The 12699-nt window shown below is 41.0% G+C and overlaps 1 long non-coding RNA gene and 1 gene segment (V, D, J or C); one reads left to right on the forward strand and one right to left on the reverse strand.

Annotated features, from left to right (window-relative positions):
- Positions 1 to 421: 421 nt before the first annotated feature.
- LOC124014385 lies at positions 422 to 2686 on the forward strand. Its single transcript, XR_006835010.1, has 2 exons — positions 422 to 1185; positions 2166 to 2686. It is a non-coding gene; the product is annotated as an uncharacterized LOC124014385 (long non-coding RNA).
- An 8169-nt stretch (positions 2687 to 10855) lies between these two features.
- LOC124014207 lies at positions 10856 to 12554 on the reverse strand. The segment is given in 2 exon segments: positions 10856 to 12100; positions 12208 to 12554. Coding segments are annotated over 2 exon segments (408 nt in total).
- Between the last annotated feature and the right edge of the window lie 145 nt (positions 12555 to 12699).

Here is a 12699-nt window from a genome sequence, read left to right on the forward strand (position 1 = left end):
GTAAATCTGTTTCACTCCCATAGTTTAATTTTCACTGCCTGGATAGAGCCAAATGTGAGTGGGTGGACTCATTTTACTGCAACCTCTATGGTGGATTCAAGGAGGGAGACATTCTTACAATGAATAAATCACCATTTAATAGATGACAAATAAGATGGGTATGACTAAAGACAGACATTGACAGTTACTGACATGTGTCTAATGTCTGAGTTCCACGTCGTTTTCCTGAAAGCAGAGGGCAAGCATCCAGATGAAGATGGTGATAAAAGTCATGGTTGTTTTGGGTTCTGTTGTCATGAAGGACAGCTCTCAGTCATGAAGTGTTAAACTCACAGGGTTATAAATACTCCCAGAGCACTGAAGCATGTGCTGCCAATGCAAACTGTCATATGTAAATAGTCTTACTGCTAGTACCTACATTCATAACTGTTAGCTATATAACTACATACAGATTATGCAGATACAGAATATTTTATTGTGTTATAAATAACTTATACTGTAAATCAGTGATCTAAGAGGGACATGTAATTATCTAAGTGTGTCAATGGATTATACTCATAACCCAGGATTATCAGTCCCTATTATGTTATTCCAGTACTTCAGTACTATCAGTCCCTATTGTATTATATTAGTAGTTCAGTACTCTCTGTCCCTATTATGTTATATTTGTACTTCAGTACTATCAGTCCCTATTGTATTATATTTGTACTTCAGTACTATCAGTCCCTATTGCATAATATTAGTAGTTCAGTAATGTCTGACTCTATTGTATTATACTCGTACTTCAGTACTATCAGTCCCTATTCTGCCCTGCAAAGGCAAAACTCAGTAACAACGAAACTGGTCAAAGATCTTTGATCTGTTGTAATGGCCAAGTATATTACCTGATTAATGTGGTATTTAGTTTCCTGACACAATAACAATAATAAAACAGTTGACAGTTGGTTATCAGAAATTGCTATCTGTCTATGCAGAAAAATACTTTTAAGTCAGATTTGGAAGATTTGCCATTGTTGGGTATTATTGTATTATACTAGCACTTCAGTATTCAGGGTGGGACTGAGAGTGCTCTGTGTGTTAAGGTGCCTGCCCACTCTTGTGTGATGGAGGTTTTTGTATGGTGACTTAACCATTATGAATCGTTGTGGTGGACTTTTGGAAGCGGAACAAAACTAGTGCTGAAAAGTAAGTACATTTTTGTCTTCTCTCATTAAAACAAAATGTAATCATACTATGAACAACATTATGAGATGTTATCATCTTCTCCAGAATAAATACTTCAAGGCTATAGAGATTTCTGGGGACAGATACGTAGAATGTAGAATGTATGCACACATGACTGTAAGTCGCTTTGGATAAAAGCGTCTGCTAAATGGCATATATTATTATTATTATATTAGATAGGTAGATTGGTAAATGGCACCAAAGTGAGAGAATTGTTCACGTACCACCAAGTTTATATTCTAACGTGATTTAAAAAGAGGACATTTTGATACACAGTATTGCACGTCAGCTCATTGTTCTGTCAATATGTAGCAACTACTTTTTCTATATTATAAGCAACACTTTGTATTGTATTCATCGTAGATGTTACCACTGACATGGTTTAAAGGGGAACCTCCTCTATAGTTTTAAAAAGTACTTTGAGGTCATTTTGGCTTGTGTCTCAGGGTAGATTTGACAACATTTACATGTAGATTTACAATTTTAACAGTATATACGATTATTACATCTGAATATGTACTATCTGTTTACTGCATGTCTTTGTAGACTATGGGACGGTTTGTCAGACACATTAAGCTTAGTCCTTAGTCCTAAATGTCTTCATTGAAAGTGGTTTTTAGTCTAGGACAATGCTTCATCTGTGTCCAGGAAACCCCCTCCTAGTATTTTGTTGCTCTTGGTGGGCTATACTGTAGTGCATGAATGTAACATACATGTATCTGATGGATTGCTTTGTCTAAAAATATTTTCAGTGTTTATTTTTGCCTTTATCTTTATAGATTAAGTGTTTTGTTATCCTTGGTACTGTAGCTAGTTGTTTATCCTGTGTATATTGCCTCTCCTCTCCCCTTCCCTCCTCTCCTCTCCTCTCCTAATATATTCCATGATGCAGTAGTAGCAGTAGTATCTGACCCTCCTCTCTCCTCTGTCCTCTCCTCCAGCTGGTCCCTCTATCAGACCCACAGTGTCTCTGCTCCCCCCGTCCTCTGAGCAGCTCTTCGGGGGCTCGGCCACACTGTCCTGCCTGCTGAGTGGCTACTCCCCCCAGGGGGCGATGGTGAGCTGGGAGGTGGATGGGGAGGAGGTGCAGGATGGGGTCCTGACCTCCACAGAAGAAGAGAAGGGCGGCCACTACAGCCGCAGCAGCACCCTGACCCTGAGCAAGGCACGCTGGGAAGAGGGAGAGGTGTACACTTGCAGGGTCGCCCATGATGACACCAGTGATTCGGCCGCCTTCCGGAAAAGCCACTGTAGTGTCTAGAGACCGGAGAAGCCATTGTAGGGGGCTAGAGAGTCCCCACATGGTGCTGGTGAAGGAAATATTACTGTTTTACAGCTGAATGCTAAAGTATAGTAGTGAATCATTTCAGGAGTGATGTGCTAAATGAAGTATTTTGTGATTAAGTTGTAAAGGTCATCTTGCTTCTGAGTTCAAATAAAGCTTGTTTTAATTGAAATATAACCACAAGAGTTACTTTAATGTTCATTCCAGTGATCACTATCTCATGAACAGGAAGCAAATTTGATACTAATTTATATAAAAGGGTATCTGATTCAACAAATACTCTGCAATCATTTCTACAAATGAACGATCCTGTTAAACTGCAGCACCAATAGCAGTGAGAATAATTAGTGATATTTGATAATAAACCTCTAAGATCTGCTCTCAGAACTGTCACGAACCTGCTCAGAGCCCATGGGGTGGCAGGGTAGCCTAGTGGTTAGAGCGTTGGACTAGTAACCGGAAGGTTGCAAGTTCAAACCCCAGAGCTGACAAGGTACAAATCTGTCGTTATGCCCCTGAACAGGCAGTTAACCTGCTGTTCCTAGGCCGTCATTGAAAATAAGAATTTGTTCTTAACTGACTTGCCTGGTTAAATAAAGGTAAAATAAAAAATAACAAAAAGGGAGACAACGTAGGAATAACAAAAATAAATGTATTAACTAAAGTAAACTATTTACAATTAACAATGGTGTGTGCAGGCAGTAATCAGTAGTGTAAGTGAGTGGTTGCGTGCATAGATGGTGATAATGAGGGGTGTTGAAATGTGCCAAAACAAACAAAAAGGCCACAACCAAATCCAACAGTGTGTCTGCATTGAGAGTCTCCTCAATGAATGGGGAAGAGGTGTATTTATCCTGGGACACACCCGGGCCCAGGTGACGACCCTCCCAGCTCCACCCACCGACATCCTATTAAGGTAAACAAAGAGCAAAGAATTCGACAGACAGAGTGGGAAGGTCGTCATAGAGCTCACACTGCTGAACAGTTACTTTCCATAACATATATACAGTGCATTCGGAAAGTATTCAGACTGCTTCCCTTTTTCCACATTTCGTTACGTTAGAGACAGGATTGTGTCGAAGCACAGATCTGGGGAAGGATACTAAAACATTTCTGCAGCATTGAAGGTCCCCAAGAACACAGTGGCCTCCATCGTTCTTAAATGGAAGAAGTTTGGAACCACCAAGACTCTTCCTAGACCTCGCTGCCCAGCCAAATTGAGCATTCTGGGGAGAAGGGCCTTGGTCAGGGAGGTGACCAAGAACCTGATGGTTACTCTGATAGAGCTCCAGAGTTCCTCTGTGGAGATGGGCGAACCTTACAGAAGGACAACCAGCTCTGCAGCACTCCACCAATCAGGACTTTATCGTAGAGTGACCAGACGGAAGCCACTCCTCAGTAAAAGGCACAACAGCACACTTGGAGTTTGCCAAAAGGCACCATGAGCAACAAGATTCTCTGGTCTGATGATGCCAAGACTGAACTCTTTGGCCTGATTGCTATACGTCACGTCTGGAGGAAACCTGGCACCATCCTTACGGTGAAGCATGGTGGTGGCAGCATCATGATGTGGGGATGGTTTTCAGAGGCAGGGACTGGGAAACTAGTCAGGATCAAGGGAAAGATGAACGGAGCAAAGATCCAGAAATATCCTTGTTGACAACCTTTGCCAGAGCATACAGGACCTCAGACTGAGTTTCACCTTTCAACAGGACAGCGACCCTAAGCACACAGCTAAGACAATGCAGGAGTGGCTTCGGGACAAGTCTCTGAATGTCCTTGAGTGGCCCAGCCAGAGCTTGAACCCGATCGAACATCTCTGGAAAGACCTGAAAATAGCTGTGCAGTGACGCTCCCCATCCAACCTGACAGAGCAGAGAACAATGTGAGAAATTCTCCAAATACAGGTGTGCCAAGCTTGTAGCGTCATACCTAAGAAGACTCGGAGCTGTAATCGCTGCCAAAGGTGCTTCAACAAAGTACAGAGTAAAGGGTTTGAATACTTACCGAATGCAATGTATCTATAATGTTTCTTTCCTAATGTGATTTTATTATATTAGATGTTTTAGCAATTGTTTTCAATAATGTGTAGTCTACACTTTTCCATTATTTCCCCCCTGGTCTTCTCTACCTCCAGCCCCCTGGGAACAGAGTGAACATCTGGTGACAGTGCTGCTCTATTCTGGGACAAGCAGAACCACCCAGCCCTGTCTATGCAAATCTGTTTCACTCTTACAGCTACCAGTCTAGCAGTTGACCTGTTTTACTGCCTAAAGGACCATGGACTGGGCCAGATGGGAGGGAGTGGACTGGTTTGAACCTTCATGGTGGATTCCGGGAAGGTACAGTAACAGATATTCCAACATGTAATCTATGACAGATAAAATGGATATTATACATTATGTAGATATATCTAATGCCTGAACCCAGCATCATGTCTTACCCACAGATCTAACCTTCAGTAACCTCCTCATCAAAATAGTTAATATAATGCTAGATGATCACATCAATATCTGGTTGTGAGGTCTGGTTGTGAGGTGAATATGGGGATTGTATCTAGGGGGGGATGCTGATGCCGATGTACCATCACCTTCTTTTTCTTTACTTCTGTGCACCACTCAGGCTCCCGAGTGGCGCAGTGGCCTAAGACACTGCATCTTAATGCAAGAGGTGTCATTGCAGTACATGGTTGAAATCCAGGCTGCATCTCATCTGGCCATGATTGGTCGTCCCATCAGGCGGTGCACAATTGGCCCAAATTGTCCAGGTTTAGCTGGGGTGATCTGAATGATCTGAATGATGCTTTCTAAACATATTCCAAGTTGACTTCACTACACCAGTGGTCCATGTCACTGTCTCTTCTATGACAGAACCTCAGGTTGTTTTGATGGGTTATGATCATGTTATTTCATCTCAATAAATCTTGAATCTTTGCTAGAAACTCATTACCTGACTGGGGGACCTTGCAGAGACTGGGATATTTATTCCGAAATAATGTGAGACATTCTTTCACATGGAGTCCATTCAACTTATTGCCTGAAACGTTAATTAAAGGTTTGTTTGCCATTGCAGGAGGGAAGGAATCTGTATGTAGTCTGGACCTATGGGTGTTGTCAGTTCAGAAATGCTTATAAGTTCTGTGTCTTTGTACTGGATCATCTCCTCCCCTCAGCACCTGCAGTAGGTCCCAGCTGTATCAGTACAGTCACTGTGCAGTCTGACTGAGGGAGGGTTTTGTACGGCTCTGTATTTTTTTTTAAACCTTTATTTAACCAGGCAAGTCAGTTAAGAACACATTCTTATTTTCAATGACGGCCTGGGAACAGTGGGTTAACTGCCTGTTCAGGGGCAGAACGACAGATTTGTACCTTGTTAGCTCGGGGGTTTGAACTCGCAACCTTCCAGTTACTAGTCCAACGCTCTAACCACTAGGCTACGCTGCCGTATCACTGTGTGAACAATCCACTACTGTGGTAATTCTGACAGTAGTAATCTCCTGCATCTTCAGCCTGGACTCCACTGATGGTCAGAGTGAAGTCACTCCCAGATCCACTGCCACTGAATCTAGATGGAGTCCCAGACTGAAGTGTTGTAGCAGAGTAAATAAGGAGTTTATGAGCTCCTCCAGATTTCTGTTGGTACCAGGCTACATAGTTCTACACATTACTGCTGGTTGTACAGTTCAGAGAGACTGTCTGTCCTGGGAGAACAGTTTCCACTGCAGGAATCTGGTGTCCCAGCGACCTGTCCTCTGGATTCTGAAACATAAACATTTAAGATCTCAGAGAACATTTGGTCATGTTGTCTAAATCTGTCCAAGTCTCATTTTCTCAATTTGAGACTAAATTAAGATGAAACAATTAAATAATATACTGATTTTAGACCAGCAAAATGTAAATCATACCTGGTCCTCTGTAGCTCAGTTGGTAGAGCATGGCGCTTGTAATGCCAGGGTAGTGGGTTCGATCCCCGGGACCACCCATACGTAGAATGTATGCACACATGACTGTAAGTCGCTTTGGATAAAAGCATCTGCTAAATGGCATATATTATTATTATTATATTATATAATTAAAGACATCAATATCCACACAAAGCTCATAATAAAAGTCATTGTTGAAGTTCTGTTGTTATGTAGGACAGCTCTCAGTTATGTGTTAAACTCATAGGGCTATGAACACTCCCAGAGCATTGAAGCATTTGCTGCCAATGCAAAGTTTCCTATGTAAATATTATTCCTGGTAAGGACCCACATCCAACTGTTAACTATGATTCAGATTACTTGATCATATATTAAATAACTACTACTGGAAATTAGTCATTCAAGACGAACATTTAATTATCTGCATTCTTCAGTGGACTATATTCATAAACCAGAACTATTATTATAACCCAGAACTACTATCAGTCCCGATTGTATTATACCAGTACTTCAGTACTATCAGTCTCTGTTGTATTATACTAGTACTTCAGGATTATCAGTCCCTTTTGTACTATACTGGTACTTCAGGATTATCAGTCCCTGTTGTACTATACTGGTACTTCAGGATTATCAGTCCCTATTGTACTATACTGGTACTTCAGGATTATCAGTCCCTGTTGTACTATACTGGTACTTCAGGATTATCAGTCCCTGTTGTACTATACTGGTACCTCTGGATTATCAGTCCCTATTCTGCCCTACAAAGGCGAATTACATAAAAAAATCTTTGATCTGTTGTAGTGGCCAGGTATATTATCTGATTAATGTGATATTTAGTATCTTGACACAAAATCAAGCCAGTTGATCAGAATATATGATGGGTTATCAGAAATTGATGTCTGTCTATACAGAATAATAATTTGAAGTCAGATTTTGCAGTAAAAAAAATGACATAGTTAATGCGTTTTGTTTTTATTTGGCAGTATTGTGTTATACTAGTAGTTCAGTACTATCAGTCCCTATTGTAGTGTACTAGTATTTCAGTACTATTAAGGTGGTACTGAGAGTGCTCTGTGTGTGAATGTGCTCACTCTCATCAAATCAAATGTATTTGTATAGCTCTTCGTACATCAGCTGATATCTCAAAGTGCTGTACAGAAACCCAGCCTAAAACCCCAAACAGCAAGCAATGCAGGTGTAGAAGCAAGGTGGCTAGGAAATAATCCCTAGAAAGGCCAAAACCTAGGAAGAAACTTAGAGAGGAACCAGGCTATGAGGGGTGGCCAGTCCTCTTCTGGCTGTGCCAGGTGGAGATTATAACAGAACAAGGCCAAGATGCTCAAATGTTCATAAATGACCAGCATGGTCAAATAATAATAATCACAGTAGTTGTCGAGGGTGCGGCAAGTCAGCACCTCAGGAGTAAATGTCAGATGGCTTTTCATAGCCGATCATTAAGAGTATCTATACCACTCCTGCTGTCTCTAGAGAGTTGAAAACAGCAGGTCTGGGACGGGTAGCATGTCCGGTGAACAGGTCAGGATTCCATAGCCACAGGCATAACAGTTGAAACTGGAGCAGCAGCACGGCCAGGTGGACTGGGGACAGCAAGGAGTCATCATGCCAGGTAGTCCTGAGGCATGGTCCTAGGGCTCAGGTCCTCCGAGAAAAAAAGAGAGAATTAGAGAGAGCATACTTAAATTCACACAGGACACCGGATAAGACAGGAGAAGTACTCCAGATATAACAAACTGACCATAGCCCCCCGATACATAAACTACTTATGTGAAAGACTTCACCAGTGTGAATCACTGCGGTGGACTTTTGGAAGCGGCACAAAACTGGTGCTGTAAAGTAAGTCCATTGTTGTATTCTCTCTTTAAAATATAATGAAACCATGCAATTGAACAACGTTATGAGATGTTATCTTCTCCAGAGGAAAGACTTTCAGGCTGTTTCTTTTTAATAATGTCTGTGGACACATTGGTAGAGGGCAGAGTCACCGAAGTGAGAGAATTGTCCACATAACATCAACCTTATGTAGCAATAATAAAAAATAAACCTCTAAAGATCTGCTCTCAGAACTCACACTGCTAAACAGTTGCTTTCCATAACATATACAGTTGAAATCGCAAGTTTACATACACTTATGTTGGAGTGATTAAAACTATTTTTTCAACCACTCCACACATTTCTTGTTAACAAACTATAGTTTTGGCAAGTCGGTTAGGACATCTATTCGGTGCATGACTATCACGTTCTGACCTTAGTTATTTTGTTATGTCTTTGTTTTAGTATGGTCAGGGCGTGAGTTGGGTGGGTTGTCTATGTTAGTTTTTCTATGATTTGCTATTTCTGTGTTTGGCCTGGTATGGTTCTCAATCAGAGGCAGCTGTCAATCGTTGTCCCTGATTGAGAACCATATGTAGGTAGCCTGTTTTCTATTGTGTTTCATGGGTGATTATTTTCCGTGTTAGTGTTTGTAGCACACGGGACTGTTTCGTTTGTTTCATTTTGTATTTTGTAGTGTTCAGTTTGACTTATTAAAATGGACACTTACCACGCTGCAAATTGGTCCGATCTCTCTTACTCCTCATCAGAAGAAGAGGACGAGCGTTACAATGACATAAGTAATTTTTCCAACAATTGTTAACAGACAGATTATTTCACTTATAACTTACTATATCACAATTCCAGTGGATCAGAAGTGTACATACACTAAGTTGACTATGCCTTTAAACAGCTTGGAAAATTCCAGTAAATGATGTCATGGCTTTAGAAGCTTCTGGTAGGCTAATTGACATAATTTGTGTCAATAGGAGATGCACCTGTGGATGTATTTCAAGGGCTACCTTCAAACTCCATGTGCCTCTTTGCTTGACATCATGGGAAAATCAAAAGAAATCAGCCAACCATGCAGCCATCATACCGCTCAGGAAGGAGACGCGTTCTGTCTCTTAGAGATAACGATATCAACCTAACCTGAAAGGCCTCTCAGCAAGGAAGAAGCAACTGCTCCAAAACCGCCATAAAAAAGCCAGACGATGGTTTGCAACTGCACATGGGGACAAAAATCGTACTTTTTGGAGAAATGTCCTCTTGTCTGATGAAACAAAAACAGAACTGTTTGGCCATAATGACCATTGTGGTGTTTGGAGGAAAAAGGGGAAGTCCTGCAAGCCGAAGAACATCATCCCAACCGTGAAGCACGGGGGTGGCAGCATCATGTTCTGGGGGTGCTTTGCTGCAGGAGTGACTGGTGCACTTCACAAAATAGATGGCATTCGACGGTGGAAAATTATGGGGATATATTGAAGCAACATCTCGACTTATCAGTCAAGGAAGTTAAATCTTGGTTGCAAAAGGGTCTTCCAAATGGACAATGTCCTCAAGCATACTTCCAAACTGGTGTCAAAATGGCTTAAGGACAACAAAGTCAAGGTATTGAATTGGCCATCACAAAGCCCTGACCTCAATCCTATAGAAAATGTGTGGGCAGAACTGAAACAGCGTGTGCGAGCAAGGAAGCATACAAAATTCACTAAGTTACACCAGCTCTGTCAGGAGGAATGGGCCAAAATTCACCCAACTGATTGTGAGAAGCTTGTGGAAGACTACCCGAAACATTTGACGCAATGCTACTGTTGTGGTTTGTTTCCTTGTTCCTTGTCAATCATTGGCTCATTGGTGAAATTAGCATTATGACAATATCTTTAATTAAATCATTAAAAAAACTTTATTAATGCAATTACAGACAGAAGTTGACAACTGGAACATAAAGCATGTTTCCGGGTAAGTTCTGTATCAAAGAAATGGTCCCAAGTTATTTTATTAAACCCAAAGTCCAGCCCGAGTGATGTCACTAACCACATCATTATCTTCTACTGATGAGACCAAAACCATGCCAACTCAACACTAAAACTCTTGTTTATATAGCTATCTAAAAGCTTAGCAGTAAATGTCCAAGTTGATGTATAGTGGAACGTCTAACTAATCTCTTCTCTTACACTCCCCTGCAGAGTTCTGTCTTCACAGTGACACATTTCTCAGAGAGGTCTCTTTATAAGAGGCAAAGAGACCAGAAAACAGTGGTGGAACAATTATAAACATCTATAATGAATATATATTGTTTAATCTGTAGTCTAGAACCATATAAATGTAAGGAGGGTGGGGTCTTATAACCCCTCCCCGTATATTAATACAACATAAGCATAATCAATTATTATAATACTTCAAACATTTGGTAAGCCCCTATCATGACCCCTAGGTGAACCTCCTTCACTACCAAATACTAATGGGGTGTAAGTAAACTTCTGACCCACCGGGAATGTGATGAAAGAAATAAAAGCTGAAATAAATCATTCTCTCTACTTTTATTCTGACATTTGACATTCTTAAAATAGTGATGATCCTAACTGACCTAAGACATGGCATTTTTACTAGGATTAAATGTCAGGAATTGTGAAAAAATGTGTTTAAATGTATTTGGCTAAGGTGTCTGTAAACTTCCGACATCAACTGTATATTTGTAATGTTTAATTCCTAATATGATTTTATTAAATTAGATATTTTTTCAATGGTTTTCAACAATGTGTGGTCTACGCTTTTCCATTACATTTTCCCTGGTCTTCTCTACCTCCAACCCCCTGGGGACAGAGTGAACATCTGGTGACAGTTCTGCTCTATTCTGGGACAAGCAGGACCAACCAGCCATGTCTATGTAAATCTGTTTCACTCCCACAGCTACCAGTCTACCAGTTTTACTGCCTAAAATACCCTGGACTGGGCCAGATGTACCCTGGACTGGGCCAGAATATATATAAAATGGAATGATACTTTCTGATAATAGTGTGTAGTGTATGTCTCTACATCAATGTGTCATGTTTGAGCCCAGCATCATGTCTCATTCACAGATCTAACAGCTCATGAAAAGGGTTAATACATGCTAGATGATCACATCAATAACTGATTGTGAAGTGCATGTAGGGAAATGGTTTGGGGGGCTGATACTTTTCCTCTTACTTCTGTACATCTTACTCTACTATGGACTGGAATTATCTTCCAAAACTACAAATAACTTTTACTGTATATACACTTTCAGTTCATGTCCAATATAACAAGTTACAACCATGATGACGATGATGATGACGATGATGACGTTGGGAGAACATGTGATTTGCATGATACTTTCTAACCATTTTCAAAGTTGACCTCCTCTACTGATCAGTGTTCCATGTCACTGTCTCTTCCCCCTCAGCACCTGCAGTAGGTCCCAGCTGTATCAGTACTGTCACTGTGCAGTCTGACTGAGGGAGGTTTTTGTACAGCTCTGTATCACTGTGTGAACACCCAGACACTGTTGGGAAGGTGGAAACTCTGACAGTAGTAATCTCCTGCATCTTCAGCCTGGAATTCACTGATGGTCAGAGTGAAGTCACTCCCAGATCCACTGCCACTGAATCTAGATGGAGTCCCAGACTGAAGGGTTTTAGCATAGTAAATAAGGAGTTTAGGACCTCCTCCAGGTTTCTGTTGATACCAGTGCAAATAGTGTCCATTGCTGTTAATGTGTACAGCACTGCTGGTCTTACAGCTGAGACTGACTGAGTGACCCACTGAAACAGCTTTCACTGCAGGAGTCTGGGTCACTGTGACCTGGCCTCTTGACTCTGAAACAGAAATGCAATGTATATTTATAATTTAATTGTTCATTCATTTGTCCAGTATAAAATAATTCCTTTATGTTGTCAGGGTAATTTTCTGTAAATTATATTACCTTGGAGACAGAGGGCAAGTGTCCAGATGAAGATGGTGATAAAAGTCATGGTTGTTGTGGGTTCTGTTGTCATGAAGGACAGCTCTCAGTCGTGAAGTGTTAAACTCAAGGCTATAAACACTACCAGAGCACTGAAGCATGTGCTGGCTATGCAAAGTCTCCTCTCTATGCAAATGATGTTCCAAGGAACAGCCATCACCAACAATGAATGCTGAGAACAGGATTTGTTTCAAAGGCTATCTCACCGTGGTATCTAAAAATAACATGAGTAAGCAAAAAGTAGGTGCCTGTGCTTCTAGAATTCAAGTGGCTTCTTACTGTGAGGCTACAGACAATCTGTTGAGGATAAAAAAAAGATGTGGTCTCACTCTCTCCGCAGTGGTTAGAGCTGGTAACAACATAAACCTCAGTGTTTCAGTGAACCTAGATAGATGTTAAAACACACTGAGAGAAAAATATACCACAGAAACATCAATGATATAGTAGTCAAAC

The sequence above is a fragment of the Oncorhynchus gorbuscha genome, linkage group LG25 (assembly GCF_021184085.1).
Source record: "Oncorhynchus gorbuscha isolate QuinsamMale2020 ecotype Even-year linkage group LG25, OgorEven_v1.0, whole genome shotgun sequence".
NCBI classification, from domain to species: Eukaryota; Metazoa; Chordata; class Actinopteri; order Salmoniformes; family Salmonidae; genus Oncorhynchus; species Oncorhynchus gorbuscha.